General features: G+C 32.0%; 2 protein-coding genes across 2 annotated transcripts; one reads left to right on the plus strand and one right to left on the minus strand.

Moving 5' to 3' along the window:
- Positions 1-6,066: 6,066 nt before the first annotated feature.
- LOC128041061 (uncharacterized) lies at positions 6,067-6,930 on the minus strand. The gene has a single exon (XM_052630367.1). The coding sequence runs from the start codon at positions 6,928-6,930 to the stop codon at positions 6,067-6,069; it is 864 nt and encodes a 287-aa protein (XP_052486327.1).
- A 5,068-nt stretch (positions 6,931-11,998) lies between these two features.
- LOC128041062 (uncharacterized) lies at positions 11,999-18,490 on the plus strand. Its single transcript, XM_052630368.1, has 4 exons — positions 11,999-12,075; positions 17,390-17,528; positions 17,882-17,962; positions 18,083-18,490. The coding sequence occupies exons 1-4, from the start codon at positions 11,999-12,001 to the stop codon at positions 18,488-18,490; spliced, it is 705 nt and encodes a 234-aa protein (XP_052486328.1).
- The last annotated feature ends 2,404 nt before the right edge of the window (positions 18,491-20,894 follow it).

The raw sequence follows: 20,894 nt of genomic DNA on the forward strand, positions 1-20,894 counted from the left end.
TGTTCAAATTATTTCAATTCATGTAAATGAACAATTTCCGATAATTTTAATATGCTTCGGCATTCTAAATCTTTCAAGGATTTTAATATAAATTTTACTATATATTGATTCATAAAAGGTTGTAACAACAACCATTAGATGTAAGTTAAATATTTTTTGAATTGTCGGTTTAATAATATATCTAAAGGTTATTACATCCACCACAAGAGAATATTATATCTTTTCATAACCAATGTCAAGACTTAGCAAAAACTTATATATTATTCCGTTTTGCGAAACTACTTCATTTGCACCTTCACTAGCTTTATACCTTTAGATATTTGGACTACTGGTCCAAAAACTCTACAAATTTAATTGTACTTGAGATGCATCTTTATATTTTAACCAATTTATTTCATATTTATATTTCTGAACAGATTTTTTCAAGATCCTCCTTTTATTTCATTATTTCAATAATAATATTGCATGCAAAACCATTGTCGACCACTTTTATTATCGGTTCGACATTTTCTTGAATTGACATGACTTATAAAGATTTATTTATTTCCACTATTTTAATCTTCAATTTCAGGTACCTGAATCTCTTCTAGAGTTTTACTTATTAGTTATGTCTTGGATCTCTTCTAGAGCACCTGCCTTCACTATATGACCATTTATATTTATTATTTTCTTTTATGAGAATTTTCATATTTAGAACTTGTAATGAGTTATCCTTGTTGAAATTCTAGCTCAAATTACTCTCTCATAACTCATTACAAGTTATTATTTCTCTCCCCCTAATGTCGGGAAAACTATCGAATCAAAATAATAATTACAAATCATGTCATAATTGAATATCCAATACATTTAAAACATACAATAATACAAGGAGACTCGTAATTAATATATATTCCCAACTTTCTTTGAGGATTCACTCATCTTTATGCGTTGTGGTGGAGCAATTGGAACATATACGCACATACAAAAATTCAAAGATGAGAATATTTAGCTCTTAACTAAAAACCAATTGTAATGGAGAGTATTTATAACTTATTGGCTTGATGCGTATAACACATAAATCAACATAATCTCATGTTGAAATAAGAAATTTAGGTCTCATAAGTAATGATTTAGATATTAATCAGAGTCGTTCAATCAATAATTTCTCTAAACCATTATGCGTATAAATAACAAGCTTTTACGAAAGCTTTTCAAACTCAATCAATAAAAGACTGAGATATAAACTCATCAGCTTTAGAAATATGAATTATCTTAATTGCATAATCTGAAATTAATTATTTAAACAAACAATATTGCAAATAATAGGTTGCAAGTTGATAGCACATACATGATTATTTTGTAGATGTATCTACCAAAATCATATACTATCAAAACCATCCACATGGTGGATGAATGTGCCCATATTCATTTCAGAAGTTTAGGACATTAAATCTCAACTTTAGCTAGTGAGTTTCTAACAATCAATTTTCATTGAGAACAAGCAACAAATGAGAATTCTTTAAATTAAAGAATCTTTTGGTTCTTTAATGAATGTCCATAAGAATTCTCAATTAATTTTCGCATCATATATGATTTGGATGGTCTAACTGGTCCCGCCAAGTAGTAAATATATTTGTATTAGTAAACTTCGGTTTACTTTAACATACATTTCAATTGTACTAATAATGTCAATATAAATTGTGACAAATTGATAATTTTATTGTCATTTCTTTTACTTTGTATCCACATATAAGTACTATTGTGACATTTAATCTGGAAATGTCTAAATCAATGTGAAGTTTATAATACCACTAAGTCAAAAAATAAATATAATTTCCAAACAATTATATGCAATATTCGCTTCAAGAAATATGCTAAAATCTTCAAATATCAAAATAAAATAAAATTGCAACTTCAGGTGCATCCAACCATAGCAAGCTTTAGATATAATTACCATATTCTATTGCTCATAAGTAGATCTTTCACAATCAAATACTTTTCTTTCAATCCCTTAATGGAGATGATGACAAAAGAAGATCACAAAGATATTCACAGGCAATTCAATTTAATAACAAGAGTAATCAATAACTCAATCCTCCCTTTTTTTGTCCATTCAAAATAGATATTTATAGCAATAGTGATTGAAATATAATATTTTCTTCATTCACAATCTCAATATGATATCCATTATAATGAATATCTTTTAAAACTAATGCATTAACCATTACAAATTGTGTGCTTTTTAGATATTGATATATTACCTATTTTGGAGCTTTCAACTAATTTTGTACTATCAAATGTTAAAATAATATTTGTTTGTTTCAATACCAAATAAGATAAATATTTTCTATCTGTAATGATAGAATTCATTACTACATTGTCATATCCTTCCTCAAAGAATATTAACAGAAAAAAATATTTGGGCGTACGCCACATATGTGGCCAATAATTTTTCATACCACATTGATAACATAAGTTCTCTTTACCCTTTAAAGAGTTATCTTGAGAACTATCATTGTTATCTTATTTATTACTATGTTCCCACTTTTAGTGGTCCATAATTATATCTTTTATTTTCTTTATGTTTGTATTCACTTCGAGGAATGCAACAAACCTAGTAGAACAAACTTCTAAACACCTCCATTGATTCTTTATTCTATAATCACCATCGCAAACGTACGTGGATTTCAAACCAAAATCTATCTATTCATGTTGCCATGATTAGTCTCTAATCATAATAAACATGATATAATAAATTATAGTAAAATATACCTGAGATTCTTTAACGTCATCGTCATCACCCTGACTATTATCACGAGCACACGTAAGGGATTATGTAAATTTCTTTGCATAATTATTACCCATAGTATGTAGGCCCCAATTGAAGACTGAAATAGTAGTAGCTCTAGAAGGCAATCGACAATAGCTTAAGCAACAAATTTGGAGTGATCGACTATTGCATTGGTCGCTGCTTGAAAGGGGTAAAGCTTGATGAAAGGGAAAAAAAATTGACTTATGGAGAAAAACAATTAAAAGAGAATCGTGCTGATAACGTGTTATAAAATAAATAGATAGAGAGTAAAGAACAAAGAAAACGAAATAGTATTTTATTGATCAATCAGAATATTTACAAAGCTTGTTTAAAGTCTCTATTTATAGGCATAAGAAATATAAATAAAATATAACTCTACTTCTAGTTACTATTAAAATTTAAGGTACATCAAAATTTATCTTAATTTTGATCAACATTCATAGTTTTCATAAATTTTATTTAAATGTTGAAAACCCTAAATAATTATGTTAAAATTTTCAATTCAGTTTAAATTTTTTTCTAAAATTGCCTTTTAAAATGATTAGTCATAGTCAATGATTTCATTCAATTATATGAATTACTATTTCCTTTTCCAAATGAATATATAAAATTACTGTATTATTCAATTATTTCAATTGTTTTAATTATCCATGTTTATAAATTAATAAAAAGCTATTTTTACATAATAAATTATTGTTTTAACTATGTATGTTTTTTTATCCAATAACTAAGTAGGTTTGTAAATTAATTCATGGTGCATTAATTTATCAACCTAATTACAGTGTCTTGAATTATTAAAATACTCGGCAAATTATATTCGAAAGGACGCCTCACATTACTCATTTCAGCACAACCTATATATATATATATATATATATATATATATGGATTCATTGTTTACTACAGAAGCAACAACTACGTTTTGATTAATTGCTGATAAGCTTCTACCGTATATAGTTAAATTCATTTAAATTGAATACAACACATAAAAATGTTATGTTAAATAGGGTTTACAATGTTATAGTAAACCAGCATTCATTCAAATTTTGGTTTTAATTAGGGTTTACATTATTTATTTAAATCATAATAAGCCAATATATTAGAGTATAATGGAAATACAAGATTTGATTTGGAATGAATGCTCATATGTTTGTAATGATGAAATTTTGATATAATATTAAATAGTTTTTAATTAATTTATATTTTCATGCGATGTATAGATTAATTGAGTGTATAATTTTAATGAGATATTATATAATTGTAATATTGCAAAGATAATACATTCTTTAATGTTTATGAATGAAGTTATTATGGTGTGATACTTGGACTATGTAAATAAATAAGTAGTGATGGAGAATATATATGTCATCTGTGAGTGTTGAAAATAATTTATAAAACAATGAAAGGAGGTTTTAATATATGGAAAAGAAATGAGTAGTTGCACAAAAATAAAATGACATGAAATTAAAAATATAAAATTGAAATCTAACTTGATTTGTAATTATTTAAAAATCTTTAATTTTCTTCCCGAGTAACATTTTCCTGAAATATAAAGTAAAATTATAGTTAGAATAAATATTTAATAGAAATATATAACATGTATAAAAAATATTATTATTTTATATTCAGGTACATATTTATTTTGACGGTGTATTGCAGTTTCTCTATTTTTATTTGAAGGATTTAGTTCTATTTTTAAAATTTTAAAATTCAAATCTTATTATGAATGTTAAAATTCTTATGCTAAATTTAGATTAATTACAAAATGTCAATTTATTTTTAGTTACATATATATTAAGTTAGTTTTTTAATTTCAAAATTCACATCAATTAATTTAACAAAAGAATTTTAACAGTGTTAACAATTAGACTTAAATTTTAAAATCTAAAAGTAGAGGATTCAATACTTGAAAATAAAAGTATAAAGACTAAATTCTAAATGTACAAAGAATACAAAGACTTATATATTTTAATTGTAATATTAATAGTAATAATAATATGTAATAGATTATTTAAGTGTGATACCTCTTTGATGTTGTGAATTAAATAACGTGACATTTATGACAAAACACTACATCATACATAATTAATAGTAAATAAATTCATAATATGTGGTATTTGTAAACACTTGTGAATATTACAATAAATTCATATCTATTTTGTATACACTATCACTATTTCTTGGTAAATTAAACACTATTGCGGTTTAAAACATTGGGTTTTAAAATCCAATTTAATGATAAATCGCGTTTAAACGAATGGAAAGTATATTAGTAATGGCTAGTCCATTAATTAAGATTTGTCTTTTTTTTAAAAGTGAGTATTTAGTAAATGTCTAAGAGTTTTTTTTTTAAATTTCACAAGTAGAGTTTAAATTTTGTCATTATCTCATTTTATTTATATATTTATTTTAAATTATTTTGGTAAAATGATTTCTCAGTCCTTTCAATTTCAAAATTGAGAAAATTAGTGACTCTCAAAAAATTGGAACAATTTAATCTCATCAATTTTAAAGTGAGTAACTAAGGATAATTAATCATGGTGATATAATGTCTTCTATCAATTGTATATGATTTTGATTGCTAGAAAAAATTTAGCCTTTAATGTTTATATATTGTCATTTTAACCTTAATTCTAAAAAGTTCAACAAATTCAACCACAACATTTATACATTTATACAAATGTTACATGATAACTTTGTTATTATACCAATCAAAATCATGTGCAATTGATGGAAAACATTAACATCATGATTAATTGTCCTTAGTTGCTCAATTTCGAAATTGACAAGGATTAAATTGCTCTAATTTTTTGAAATGGACCAATTTGCTCATTTTTTCAATTGAAAGGGACTAGAGAGGTCTACTTACCATTTTTTACTATATTTTACATACATTTGTTATCACTCTAACCCTTTTTTTTTTTTGAAATAAGTTTCAGATTGGGCTTTATTTTAAAATAAATAAATGTTACACATAATATCCTAGAAAAAAACAACCAACGAGCCCAATTAAAAAATTGAGCCCAGCAAAAGAAACTAAAAGACAAAAATTGAAAAACCAAATCTCCTAAAGAAATGAAAAAGGAAACAAAATGTGATTCTAATAAATGTTTACTATTTTACCTGCCCAATCAGTCTTAAAAGACTACAAACGTCTTATCTCTTCAATTTTATTTACTTTTCCAAGACGCTTGAGATTACTTTAGGGCTGCTGAAATAACTTTGATGTCTGCCCTTCTCTATACTCTCATCCCTTCATTTCTCGCTTTCTTCCTTCAATCTGGTTCTTTTGCCCTCTCAATTTCTGCTTGGATTTCTGCCGCTTCAGGGACTCGTCCGACCAGGTAGGCTCCTCTACTACTCTTCAGCGCTTCATTTGCTAATATATGCGCAAGGTTGTTTGCTAATCTTGGGATATGCTCAAACCTACACTCCTTGAATTTAATCAGAAGTTGATGAATATCATGTAAATACGCACTAATCAATGATTTATCGGGGCTTTTTGTTTTACATTTTCTTATTATTGATAAAGAATCCCCTTCAATAATAACTCTTTCCCACTGCATGTTAACGCCGATCTGGAGGGCTTTCCGACACGCTATTACTTCCGCCCCAAAGGCTGAGGGAACTCTTTGATGAACCTCCGTACATGATAGAAGAACTGAACCCTCCTTATCGCGGGCCACAACCCCAATAGCCGCTTTACTTTGTCTACCGTCGTACGCTGCATCGAAATTGATTTTGACTACCTTGTCCACTGGCTTTGTCCATATTTTTACAGGTATGGAAGATTGCAACCTATTTTTACCAACTGCATCAAGATCTGAAATATAGCTATGAACAAATCTCCCTACTTCTTTTCCAGATTTACCATCTTTTTTATGCAATCTATTGTTTCTGTCTCCCCAGATGGCCCATACTGCAACACAAAAGATTCGATGCTGAGAAGTCGAGCTTCGTGAGAAAACCCAGGTTAGCCACTGTAGAAACCCCATTTGATTGTCTTGCAAAAACCTATGAAAAGATAACTCTCTCCATACTGTTATTGTAGCAGACATTCCTAAAAGATGGTCCATAGTTTCAGTTCCTAAACTACAATGAGGACATACCGCCGTGTTCGCTGGTCTTCTAAGTAGCATATTAGCTCGCGTAGCTAGAAAATTCCAAGATATCTTCCAAACTGTAATTTTAATTTTGAAGGAAGATCAAGTAGCCATAGTTTTCTCAGAGAAGTCCTTGTAGTCATTTTGTAAAGCATAAGCTTGTGGTTATTTTCAATGCTTTGTAATAGTTTATAGGCGCCCGTGTTGTGAACTCACCCGCCGCTCAACGCTCCAAACTTGGAAATCTTCGTGCGGTGTTTCAGCTAGTGGGATACTGAGGATCTTCTCTGCTACATCCTCCGGAAAGGTATGCTCTACCAACTCTTGTTTCCATGTTCTGCTACTTGAATCAATTAGCTCTGCAACTTTACTATCATTCAAATTTGAACTTAAAACTGGTAATCTATCACGCGGTAAAACTGGAATCCAATAATCACGACTGATTGAAATTTTTGTACCTCGACCCACCTTCCAACATAAGCCCTCTACTAGAATGCCCTTAGCAGCCCAAATACTTTTCCATGTATACGATATATTATTCCCCAACTGTGAGTTTAAAAAATCAGCACTTGGAAAATATTTCGCTTTTAATACTTGCGCTACTAAAGAATTTGGATTGTTTATAATACACCATCCTTGCTTAGCTAAAAGTGAAACATTAAATTGAGCCATATTTCTAAAGCCCAATCCACCCTCTTGTTTAGGGCGGCATAAGTACTTCCACTGACACCAATGAATACCTCTCCTACCATGCGTTTTTTGCCACCAAAATTTAGCAAAAATATTTTCAAATTCTCCACAAAGAGTCTTTGGTAATAAGAAGCATGACATAGCGTACGTTGGAATGGCCTGTAACACCGATTTAATGAAGACTTCTTTACCTCCTTGAGATAACATTCTAGTACTCCACCCATCAATCCTAGTAGCAATCTTTTCTTTTAAATGCTGAAAGGATTCTTTCTTTCGTCGACCAACCATGTTTGGAAGCCCTAGATATCGTTCTAAGTTTGTTGAGATCCTAACCCCCAATTTTGTCGAAACTTCATTTATTTTTCCTTCTGACGTATTGGTGCTGAAAAATATGGTAGACTTATTGAAATTAACGCACTGTCCAGAACACTTTTCATATTCCTTCAAAATTTCCTTTAGTATACTGGCACCCCTATCAGATGCTTCCCCAAACAACATACAATCATCTGCAAAGAGTAGATGTGAAATTTCTGGTCCTCTTCTGCTTGCTTTTGCACCCTTTATCAGTCCCTTTTCTGAAGCCAATCTCATTAAAGATGATAACCCCTCACTACAAATCAGAAAAAGAAAGGGGCTCAGCGGATCTCCTTGACGTAAGCCTCGAGATGGTGAAAAAACTCTTCCACTTCTACCATTTGTATTAACTGCATAGGATGTTGTGGAAACACAAGTCATAATCAGCTTAACCCACTCTGATGTGAAGCCCATTCGTAACATCACTTCCTTCAAGAATCCCCACTCAACCCTATCATAGGCTTTGCTCATGTCAAGTTTAACTGCCATGTATCCTTTTTTTCCTGTGCGCTTTTGCCGAAAAGTATGTAAGATCTCATAAGCTAGTATCACATTATCTGTTATTAGCCTTCCGGACTTAACGCACTTTGAGCAGCATCAATGCATCTTCCAATAACTGCTTGTAGTCGATTTGCAATTGTTTTTGCCACCATTTTGTAGATTACTGAACATAAACTGATAGGTCTGAAATTAACTATGCTAGTGGGATTTGGAATTTTTGGAATCAGCACAATGTCGGTGTGATTTAAATTACCAAAACTTGCACCGTTATTTAAAATTTCCAAGCAAAGATTGGTTATTTCCTTACCTACGATATGCCAGAATTTCTGAAAGAAAATGGCTGGAAAACCATCATATCCTGGAGCTTTTGTTGGTCCCATTTCCTTTAATGCCGCATACAATTCTTCTGCTGTAAAGGTTAACATTAGCTCTCTATTGATATCAGATGAAATATTTTCCTTTATTCCCGATAGGAGATATGAACATTCCGCCCTTCCTTTTGTCGTAAAAAGTTCCTGAAAATAGGAGGTGGCCACATCATTAATCTCACTCTCCTCAGTTGCTTCTCTGCCCACAGATTTCTCCAATTTGGATATTGAATTTATATGTCTTCTAGAAGTAGCAAACCTGTGAAAAAAAGCTGTATTTTTATCACCCACTTTCAGCCAATTTGCCCTTGCTCTTTGTTCCCAATATATTTCATCCTTATCAATTTCCATATTTAGGTGGATCTTAGTGTCTATAATGCCTGCCATTGTGTTGTCATTCCTTTCTTTCCCCATTAACACTTCCAGCTGCTTTGTTAACTTTTTCTTTAGCCCCTCCTGACCTTTCTTAATCCTTCTCGCCCAGTCCAATAAATCTGCTTGCAACTTTCCAAGTTTCTCAGCTACTGGGCCTATTCCTGACTCCCAAGATTCTTTAATTATTTTTGCACAAGTCTCCTCCATCAACCACCACGCTTCAAATTTAAATTTTAAATTGCCATTATGAATACTTTCGCCATCTGTGTTAATTAGAAGTGGACAGTGGTCTGACATTGTGTGGGGTAGATGGTTAACTCTACCTGCTGGGAATAGGAGCCTCCATTTATCATTTACCACCCCCTATCAAGTCTTTCTCTAATATTTGTCTCTGGTAAATTTCCCTTTTCCCATGTAAACCATACTCCCGAAAAACCCAAATCTTCTAAATGGCAATTCTCTAAGACCTCTCGAAATGCCTTCATTCTGTTCTCTTCCCTTGGGGCACCCCCACATTTCTCTAAAGAATACATGATCTCATTAAAGTCACCACTTACTAACCATGGATGGCTCTTATCTTGCCCCAACTTTATCAGCAAATCCCACGAATCACTCTTATTGTGGACATATAGAGAGCCATAGAAACCTGTAAATCTCCACTTTTTGTTACCCTGTTCCTCTTCAACCAGAACATCAATATGATTCCTAGAAAAACTTCGTAAACTTACTTTGGTGTCTCATTTCCATGCTAAGCATAATCCTCCTTTCGAACCTTGTGCTTCTATATCAATACCATTCATAAAACCGCATCTCCGTCTGATTTTTTCCATCCTCTGTCTATCAACTTTGGTCTCCATTAAGAAGACCATTTGGGGATTGTGCTGCTTGAGGAAGTAACGCAGTCTTCTTCCAGCTCGTGGACTCCCCAATCCACGAACATTCCAGCTGATGGTTTTCGTTGCGTCCGGTCGGCTTGCCTATTGGCAGCCGCCGATATCAATAAATCTTGAACTTCAATTTGCTCATTAGTGTCTGTCACCATTTCTACAGGGCCTTTGTAGTAGTCTGAAGTATCCTGTTTCAACCTTTTAATTTCTTCTCTGTCTCCTTTTCCTGTATGATCGCTGGTAAAATCTACATCAGTGGGCTTCCTCTTCCTCGTATTATTTCCAGCTTTTGTCGTTGTTGTGCCATATTGAATGCTTATCCATTTTTCTTGTTTCTCTTGATTTGGATTTTGGCTCTTCTCTCTATTACAATTACTCACCTTCTCACTTGCATATTCTTTTAGCATCTTCCCTCTTTCCTTTAAATTCACCTTCTCAGCTTCCTCTACCTCCAAAATACCTTCCTGTTCTGGCATTTCCTCCCCTTCTTTTAATTCCAAATTCTCCTGCGGGCCCCCCTCTTCATTGCTTCCTTTCTCAGCACATTTAATACTATTGTGTGAAATTCTCTCTTCTCCGATATAAGAACTCTGAACCCCAGTCTGTTTCTTCAAACTATTAAACTTCACACTTTCTTTTCCAATTAATCTTGATTCTGCTTTTAAGGCCACAGAATAAGGGGGATTTTCACTGATTTTATTTTTCCTTGCAGGTAATAGCTGGGTGCAATTACTCATCCCATGCCCCATTCTTCCGCATTCAAAACAGAATATTGGCAAATTTTCATACTTGAAGGGTATCCAAACTTTACTAACATAAACATTAGAAACAAAAATACCTCTTCTAAGTGGTCTTTGAACATCCAAATTAACTCCGAGTCGGCAGAAATCTTCACTAATTTCAGATCTGAGGACCCCACCAAACGTAGAACCAATGGCATGCAATAAATCTTTCTTGTCAAACTCTGGGAAACACGATTCAATTTTTATCCAAAACGGGGATGAAGTTAACTTTATCTGATCTCTTTCCACCGCTTGGTGTAACCTGTCAAATAAAATTAAATTTTTACGAAAGAGCCAAGGTCTCCCCTCCAAAATCAACTCCAGATCTTCTACAATCTCAAAAATTATTAGAAATAAGTTTTGTCCCACTAGTCTGATTTCAAACTTTTTCCTTGTTTTCCATAAACTTTTCATATGAGCCCTAAAACTATCTGGGTTATATAATTTCCCTGTCCAAACCGTACAAATCAATGTAGGTTTGGAACTTGGTACCACCAACGATCCTTTGACTGATAGTTGAACTAATTCTTCAGCAAGAAGATCGATCTCATCCCCTTCCTCTCTATCGTCGCCACCACTTGCTTCCATCCCCAGCCACAGTAGTTACTGCTATCTCTAGGGTTTCTCAGCCAAGCACTCTTGGGAGCAAAGAGAAAACTAACTCTAACCCTATTTTTTGAAATTTCACTAAACCAAATATTTTCCCTTAAAAAGTAGATCATATCTTTTTTTTTACTGCGATCATATTTTTAAATATAGTCAAGAGAGGGAAAGTAACCAGTGATTGTGATGCCTAACAAAACACCAGATATGAGCAGCAGCAACTTTCCCATCAGGTGGAATGAAAAGATAATACAAAAGATGCAATCGGATCATTCAAACCATCATGATAACGTCGTGCCTCTGCAAGAGCAGAGCTATGGAAGGCATGCAAGGTCGTGGCCACATCAGGTGGATGCTTTGCGTTGGGATGTCTAGGCTTTACAACTGGATGCCCAAGATATGGATTGGATTTTTTTTTTGTTCCAACAATCTTTTGGCTCCAGAAATTGCAACCACAAGTTTACTCCCAGAATTTAAGATGCCAAAGGAAGTTTTTAAGGGAAGAAGGGATCCACGAGCGCATTTAATGTAGTACAATGACTATATGAATGTCTTAGAAGCTTCAGATACTGTGAAGTGCAAGGCTTTTTCTACGACTTTGAGAGGAAGTGTTAAAGATCGGTATCTATCTTTGTCGTAAGGTTCTGTTAGGAGCTTCACGCAGCTAGGATAGATGTTCTTGGGAAGATTTCGCGCTCATGGGACAATCATGAGCATGCTAATAGGCTTAATGTTAGTCAAGCAGAGGGAATGAAAGTTTTTGCAGGAGTACATAAAGCATTTTCATGCAGCAACCTTGAATACAAAAAACCTGGAAGATCAGTGGGCCATTGATGCTTTTATCATGGGAGTGTTGAATTTTCACATCCTAAAAACCGAGCTAGTAGAATTGGGTATTAGATTGTGGGCTCGAGAGAAAAATTGGGTTTAATATCATAGAAATTAAAATAGGATAAAATGATTAATAAAATAATAATGGTAATAATAAAATATTAAAATAATTATTGGGTCTAAAATTGAGTGGTGAAAATTTGGATTAGGTGGTCGATTATTAAATAACTTAAAACAAATTTTAAGAATAAAATCAGTTTGAAAATAATTGAGAAAATGTGTTTTAATTAAACTAAGGACTAATTTGAAAAAAAAGGAAAATTAAGATTTTTTAAAAGGCAATTTCCCCTTATTTAAAAAAAATTGTTCATCTTCTCCTTTTTAAAAACCCCCATGTCTCATTCCCTCCCATTTAGTTTCACATTCAAAAAAATTTCCAAATTCAAATATGATATTTTCTCTTAAAATTAACTTATCCTTGGTGATTTCCTAGCTATCCAAACACCTCAACACCTTCCAATTTTAAAGAAAAATCATTAAATTCTCATCAAATTCGTAACTATTCTTCTCATATTCAACTTCGAATTAGATCAACAACATGTTTTCTTCAAATTGAGGTAATGTCTTGACTTATTATGATTAGATTAAGGTTGATGTTTTTCTAATTTGGAATTTAACTGAGTGTGTTGAGAGTTTTTAAGATTTAAAGCTTTTTAATCAAATTTCGGTTCAGTAATGGTGAAATCCAAAATAACGAGTATACTTACTATTTTTAATTTATTTTTAATCTATTTTTAACTAAATAGAAGGTATTTGAACTCAATTTGATAGATTGATATCCAATTTTAATGAATTTCGAATTTCCCCCTTTTGTGTGTTCATACAAGCTTGTTTTTTCAGAAATTTTAAATTCGTGAGATTAGAGAGAATTAATGGTTTAAAAGAGAAATAAGATGGTATTTAGGAATATTAGAATCAAAATTCAGGCCTAGAAATGAGATTTGAGTGGTTAAACACCTATTTCGACAAAACTAGTTAAATTTTCGATATGAGAAAAGTGAGCCAAATGTGCATGTAGTTATAAGAATAAAATAGGTAGGCCATAGCTATAAACCATGTAGTTGTTGTGGTAAGTGTGTGTGAATTGTGCATCTAATTATTGCGTTTGTGTGTGAGCTAAATATTAAAGGTGAGTTGAAGTACTAAAAGGTACGTGTATATATATAATAGATACGTACAGGAGTTTTGTTATTTATATATAATATATATGGGTTTTGGTGTTATATATAATATATATGAGTGAGGTTTTAATATATATATGCGTGCATGGGTGTTATATATAATATATATTTGGGTGCATGGGTGTTATATGTATAATATATATGTGTGGTCTCATATATACACAAGACATATATATATGTGTGGTTTTGCTACATATAATATATATGTGTAGGTTTTATTATATATAATATGTATGCGTTATAGGTTTTGTATTATCTAATATATATAAATATATATGAGACTTTTAATGTATGCTAAAATTTGACAAGACAAAGGCCACTAAATAGGTATGTATATATATAATATATTCAGATATGGTTTTGTAATGCTTATGAACAAATATAAGAATAATAATCAATAATATAATGTGGACTTCTATAATAATGTAAATTTTATTGATAATGTACATTTATGCATGCACGAACTCGTAAGGGAATTATGAGTTTTACGATATTGTGAACTTTGGTTAGTGCAAAATTATATTATCGTGAAATGCTAAATGCGAGCTCAACTGTAGTGCGAGCCAATTATATTTGTGTATTGTGTTATATAATGAACCATGTTAACTTGATGAATTATATTATTATGGCGAACTGTGTTAATTTGGTGATCTGTATTAATATGGCGAACTTCATTTATTTGTCAAATTGTGTATTGTGAGATTTTGAGTTGTATTGTATGGAAGCTAAGCTATTATGTGCCCTATGCTAAATAAAATATGCGAACACTGATTTATGTGAGGTATGTCATGAATTATATGTGAACTGTGTTATGTGTGCAATATATGTTGCATGAAAGTTATATTATTTACGAACCATGCTCTATTGCGAATTTTGAATTGCGAACTATGTTATAATGTGTGATCTTTGCTTAATTGCGAGACCTATTAAACTGAATATTGTGAATGTGTTAAAGAGATATGTTGGCATTGTGACCTTATGGAACCATTGGATATAGTTGGCATGCCATAGGATTGTGAGTACTCACTCTCATTATTGCGATGGGCATTGTGCCTGGAGATAGTGTTGGAGAGATAAGAGAATGTTGAACATAGCTCCATTCAACGAAGACAGTGCAGGGCTCTATGATTTGAGAGTGTTGGGAAGTGTGAGAATTCGTGCTACACTTATATCGAAAACAGTGTAGGGCTCTTTAAGTCCAAAATTTAGGCATTATAAGGAGATCCGTTTATCCAATGTATGGTGATAGAGTCCACTTATAAGTGGTGATAGTGTCCCCTATATGTTTCATAAACACAAAAATGCCAGTTTATCATTATTTAAGATATATGAGTTAAGATGTGGTATGAATGGATTATTATATTGAATGAACTGTTATTTTATACGAACTATCTATTCTATGTGAACGTTTAATTTGTGTGAACTGTTATCTTGTGTGAGTTGCGATAAAAAGTGAATCACTTAAGTATGTTTATTTCACCTAACCTGATTAATGTGTTTATTTGTAGTATGTTTGAGCACTCACTGAGCTTTCTAAGCTCACCCACTCTTTTATAATATTGCAGTGACTTAGCTTGTGAAGAGGTGTGGGAGTGAGTCATCCAAGTGATCCAAATCGAGGTTATACCTGGGTATGTCATTGTGTTCCCAAACCCAATGAGGAAGACAATGTGGGACCAAATTATGGGATTTAGAATTAGACTTAGGTATGATTGTCGGGTTGTAATTAGACATTATGGACTTTTTAATTGGTTTAATTTGGAATTTTTACTAATGCTTTAGATAGATGATTGAATGGTAGATTATGATTGCTTGATGAATGCTTTGATTAATTTATCGACTAACTCGTAAGTGCAGGTGGAAGAGTCATTGGACATTAAGGTAAGACGTAAATGTTAAATGTGTGTTTAAGAAAACAATTGAATGTTTAGTATGCATGAATGTAAAATTGGACTAATTGCGTAAATTGTTAGTTGCCTATGAACTAATTAAATGGAAAATTTTATGAAATTGTGTGTAATGTTTTAATTGATCTTCAGAAACAATACTTATACGTATAAATCTACAATACTATTTTCAAACCTTATGAAATTGAGTTTTCCGATATTTTACTATATTACGATTTAAATCTAATTATATGTTTTTAAACAAAATGGTTTTTCAAGTCCCTACAAATATAGCCCTTTTAAAAATACCCTACTGCATGCATGTATGTTTAATTAAAATTTTTCAAGGTAATTGTTTATTAATTATTAAATTGTGAATTACTCTTTTTGTTGATTGTTGATCAAAGTAGCGCAATGGAAGCATGATATTAGGTTTTTATTAAATATTCCATGATTAATTGTATGGTGTGATTGGTCAGTTGGTGTGTTTTGTGGTAGTTTAAATGGAAAGTCACTTCGGTATCTAATGTGGCGTTCGAAATTTAGGTCAGGCTATCCTGGCCAGGTTTGGGGCACCACATTTATCATGGGCCATTGATGCTTTTATCATGGGAGTGTTGAATAAGCATGTTCAGTATTAATTCACAGATAACAAGCCACAAAACCTGGCAGACCTCTATGAAAAGGCTCAAGAGTTCATAGAAGTGGAAGAAATAAAAAGGTCAACTCGTAGTTCTTTTCACCGGGAGGATAGGCAAGTTAGGTAAGCAACAAGTACGTAATATAAAATAGGAACAAATATGGATGACCCCAATCGTTAGAGCTCTATAAGGAGAGAGTAGAGAAATGAGAAAAAAGGAGTTAGCCAATGCACATCACAAAATAGCAAGGTATTTCACAATTTCATTATGTGATATTCAGTCTATCTTTATCTTAGTTTCAATTAGTTAATTTTCCTGAATTCATTTCCTTTAGATACATTCTCGCACTTGGAACGCTCGTCATCTAAAGAAATACTATGTGTAAGCACTATAAATTAATTAAATGAATTAGGCTTGTTTCCATCATTTATTATAGTTTCAAGTTAGTTGATAGCACTAGCATCCTGCGGTTTGTCTATTTACTATCACAACCTCCTACTTAAAATATTTTCAGACTCTTACGGTTCGTCGATTTACAATCGAGACTTCCTACTAACAAGATTTTCAAAATATTGTGGTTCATCGATTTGCGATCGTGATCTTTTACAAGATTTTTGGAATCTTGTCGTTTGTCAATTTATGATCGCAACCTATACTTACAAGGTTTTCAGAATCTTGCGGCTCACCGATTTAAGATCGCAACCTTTTGCTTACAAGAATTTCATAATCTTGTAGCTAGCCGATCTAGGATTGCAATCTTTTTGTAACAGCCCGATTTTGACTCTAATCAGAATAGTGGTTTTGGGACCACAAATCTGAGTCCAAAAAAATATTTTAATATTATTTTTCGTGTCTGTGATATTTAAATTTTATTGTGTGAAATTTTCGTGAATTAATTTTTCCATTTGTGTGTTCAAATTTGATAAAAGTACTAAATTTCATAAAATGTGAAAGTTGCTAGTTCAAGTGTAAAATACCTATTTGATAGTGCTTTTTTAACTTGAAGATCTTAAAGGGCAATTAGCCCATTAAAGGGATAGTGGACGGCATAAAGACTTAAATGCCATGAAGTATATGTTTTATATATTTTAATATTAAGGTTAAATTAGTAAAATGAAATTTATATATGTTATATCAAAAAAAAGAAAAGAAGAGAAAGCCATTATCATCACTTTCTCCACCGAAACAATAGAAAAGAAACCCTTGTTCTTTCAAGTTAAACATTCGGCCATTGATAGGAACTTGATTGAGGTTAGTTCTTTGTTCGGTTTTTGATAATTTTTACGTTTTTGAGATCATTGCTTTGAGTACTACAAAACCCATACTTGAATTACAGACTTGTATTTATTGATGATATTCTGATATACTCTGATGATGAAACCGAGCATGCCGAGCATCTGAGACTTGTATTACAGACTTTACGAGATAAACAGCTCTATGCAAAGTTTAGTAAATGTGAATTCTGGTTACGTGAAGTCAGTTTTCTGGGCCATGTTGTGTCAACATCGGGTATTCGAGTTGATCCGAGCAAGATTTCAGCTTATTGGACTGGAAACCTCCGAAGAATGTCTCTGAAGTTCGAAGCTTTCTAGGACTTGCATGTTATTATAGACGGTTTGTAAAAGGATTTTCTATGATGGCAACTAAGATGACAAATTTACTACAAAAAGATGTTAAATTTGAGTGGTCAGAAAAATGTCAGAAAAGTTTTGATCAGTTGAAAGCTATTTTGACCGAAGCTTCAGTGTTTATTCAGCCTGAATCGGGTAAAGAATTTTTCATTTATAGTGACGCCTTATTGAATGGTCTGGGATGTGTTTTGATGCAGGAAGGCAAAGTTATGGCTTATGCTTTGAGACAATTGAAGTCGCACGAAAAGAATTATCCGACACACGACCTTGAGCTAACTGTAATTGTTTTTGCATTAAAAATTTGGCGTCATTATCTATACGGTGAAAAATGCCATGTGTTTTTAGATCATAAAAGTTTGAAGTACTTGATGACTTAAAAAGATTTGAATTTACGACAGAGAAGATGGTTAGAGCTGTTGAAAGACTATGAACTTGTGATAGATTATCATCCGGGTAAAGAAAATATTGTTGCTGATGCGTTGAGTCGAAAATCATTGTTCGCATTATGTGCTATGAATGCTCATTTAGATCTGTTTGAAGATAGTTCAGTTTTGATAGAATTGAAAGCGAAACCGTTGTTTTTACAACAAATATGTGTTGCACCGAAGATTGATAGTGATATGCTAGCAAAACGAACTCAGTGTGATTCAAATTCTAATTCTGAATTTCGAATTGATGATAATGATTACTTGAGATTTCGAGATCTAATTTGTGTTCCAAGAAATCCAGATCTATTGCAGTTGATCCTGAAAGAAGCTCATAATAATCATATCTGTTCATCCCGGAAGTACAAAGATGTATCATGATTTGAAACAACACTACTGGTGGTTTGGAATGAAATGAGACATTTCTGACTTTGTTTCGAAATGTATAGTCTGTCAACAAGTAAAAGCTGAACATCAGGTTCCATCTGGTTTGCTACAACCGATTTTCATTCCCGAATGGAAATGAGATAGAGTGATGATAGATTTTGTTTCTGGGTTACCTTTGACTCAGAGAAAGAGAGATGCAATTTGGGTAATAGTAGATCGATTGACGAAATCTGCCCATTTTATTCCGGTACGATCTGATTATCCACTTGATAAATTAGCCGAGCTTTATATTTTTGAAATTGTGAGATTGCACGTTGTGCCATTGTCTATTGTTTCAGACATCCCCAAATAGATGGTCAATCTGAACGAATCATTCAGATACTTGAGGATATGTTGAGATGTTGTGTTCTCGAGTTTCAAGGTACGTGGGAATGATACTTGTCTTTGATTGAATTTGCTTATAATAATAGCTTTCAATCTAGTATCAAAATGGCACCTTACGAGGCTTTATACGGACGTAAATGTCGTACACCGTTGTATTGGACGGAGCTCAAATAAAATAAGATACATGGGGTTGATTTGATCAAAAAAACTAAACAGAAAGTAAAGGTTATCCGTGAAAACTTGAAAGCAGCATCAGACTGTCAGAAATCATACGCGGATTTGAAACGTAAAGATCTAGAGTTTCAGATCAGAGACAAAGTGTTTTTAAAAGTTTCACCATGAAAGAAAGTACTCAGATTTAGTCGTAAAGGAAAATTGAGTCCGGGATTCATTGGGCAATATGAGATTACAGAATGTGTAGGGCCGGTTGCCTATAGATTACAATTACCACCTGAACTGAAAAAGATCCATAATGTATTTCATGTTTCGATGTATCGTAGCTATCGATCTGATCCGTCACATGTGATTAGTATGACAGAAGTGGAGATTCAGCCCGATATGACATATGAAGAGGACCGATTTGTATCCTGGCTCGTGAAATAAAAGAATTGAGAAATAATAAAATTCCTTTGGTTAAAATATTGTGGCAAAAACATGGGGTTGAAGAAGCAACTTGGGAATTAGAAGATTCGATGAAAGAACGTCATCCCATCCTATTTACCGGTAAGATTTTCAGGGACAAAAATCCCTAAGGGGGGAGAGTTGTAACAGCTCGATTTTGACCCTAATCAGAATAGTGGTTTTGGGACCACAAATTCGAGTCCAAAAAAATATTTTAATATTATTTTCTGTGTCTATGATATTTAAATTTTATTGTGTGAAATTTTCGTGAATTAAATTTTCCATTTGTGTGTTCAAATTTGATAAAAGTACTAAATTTCATTAAATATGAAAGTTGCTAGTTAAAGTGTAAAATATCTATTTGATATATATTTTTAACTTGAAGTTCTTAAAGGAAATTAGCCCATTAAAGGGATAGTGGACGGCATAAAGACTTAAATGCCATGAAGTATATGTTTTATATATTTTATTATTAAGGTTAAATTAGTAAAATGAAATTTATATATGTTATATCAAAAATAAAAAATAAAAAAAGAGAAAGCCATTATCATCACTTTCTCCACCAAAAAAATAGAAAAGAAATCCTTGTTCTTTCAATTTAAACATTCGGCCATTGGAAGGAACTTGATTAAGGTTAGTTCTTTGTTTGGTTTTTGATAATTTTTACGTTTTTGAGATCATTGATTTGAGTACTACAAAACCCATGCTTGAATTTTTGAAATTTATGATGATTTTAAGTTATGCCATTGATGAATATATATCTGTTTGTAGTGTTTGATGATGAAATATTAAAGATATGTTTTAGATTAATATGTTTTGTATTGGAGTCTTGATGATTTTGCGTAATTAGGGTTAAATTGCAAAAAAATAAATTTTTAAAGGACTAAAATGTGAACTAAATGAAATTTATGGACTTGTATGGATACTAGGAAGATTCGGCCCTTAGGGAGTGTGGCCAAATTTTGTGTATTTTGTGCTTTGTGCAATAGGGGCTAAATTGTGAAAATGTGAAATATTAGGGGTAAAAATGTAATTTTCCCATTTATGTGTTCTTAGATTAAATTGAATGAAAATATGTTTAAATGAGATTTATTTGAATATATTTAGATCAAGAAACCAAGAAACCGGATTTAGATTGGGGGAAATCGAAAGTAGTTCAGTAGCCGATCTATTAGTCGACGACATTCGAGGTAAGTTATTAAGCATATATTTTGTATCGTTTTAAATCACCTTAGTATCTACGTAATTACACTGGACTGAATGGTATATATATGTATATATATATACATGTAGTGATAAAATTATTGAAATAAAATGTATTGAGTTGTTGACTTTCGGCACTAAGTGTGCGGGTATAAAAATTTATGATAATGAGATTGGCACTAAGTGTGCA

The sequence above is a fragment of the Gossypium raimondii genome, chromosome 5 (genome assembly GCF_025698545.1).
Source record: "Gossypium raimondii isolate GPD5lz chromosome 5, ASM2569854v1, whole genome shotgun sequence".
NCBI classification, from domain to species: domain Eukaryota; kingdom Viridiplantae; phylum Streptophyta; class Magnoliopsida; order Malvales; family Malvaceae; genus Gossypium; species Gossypium raimondii.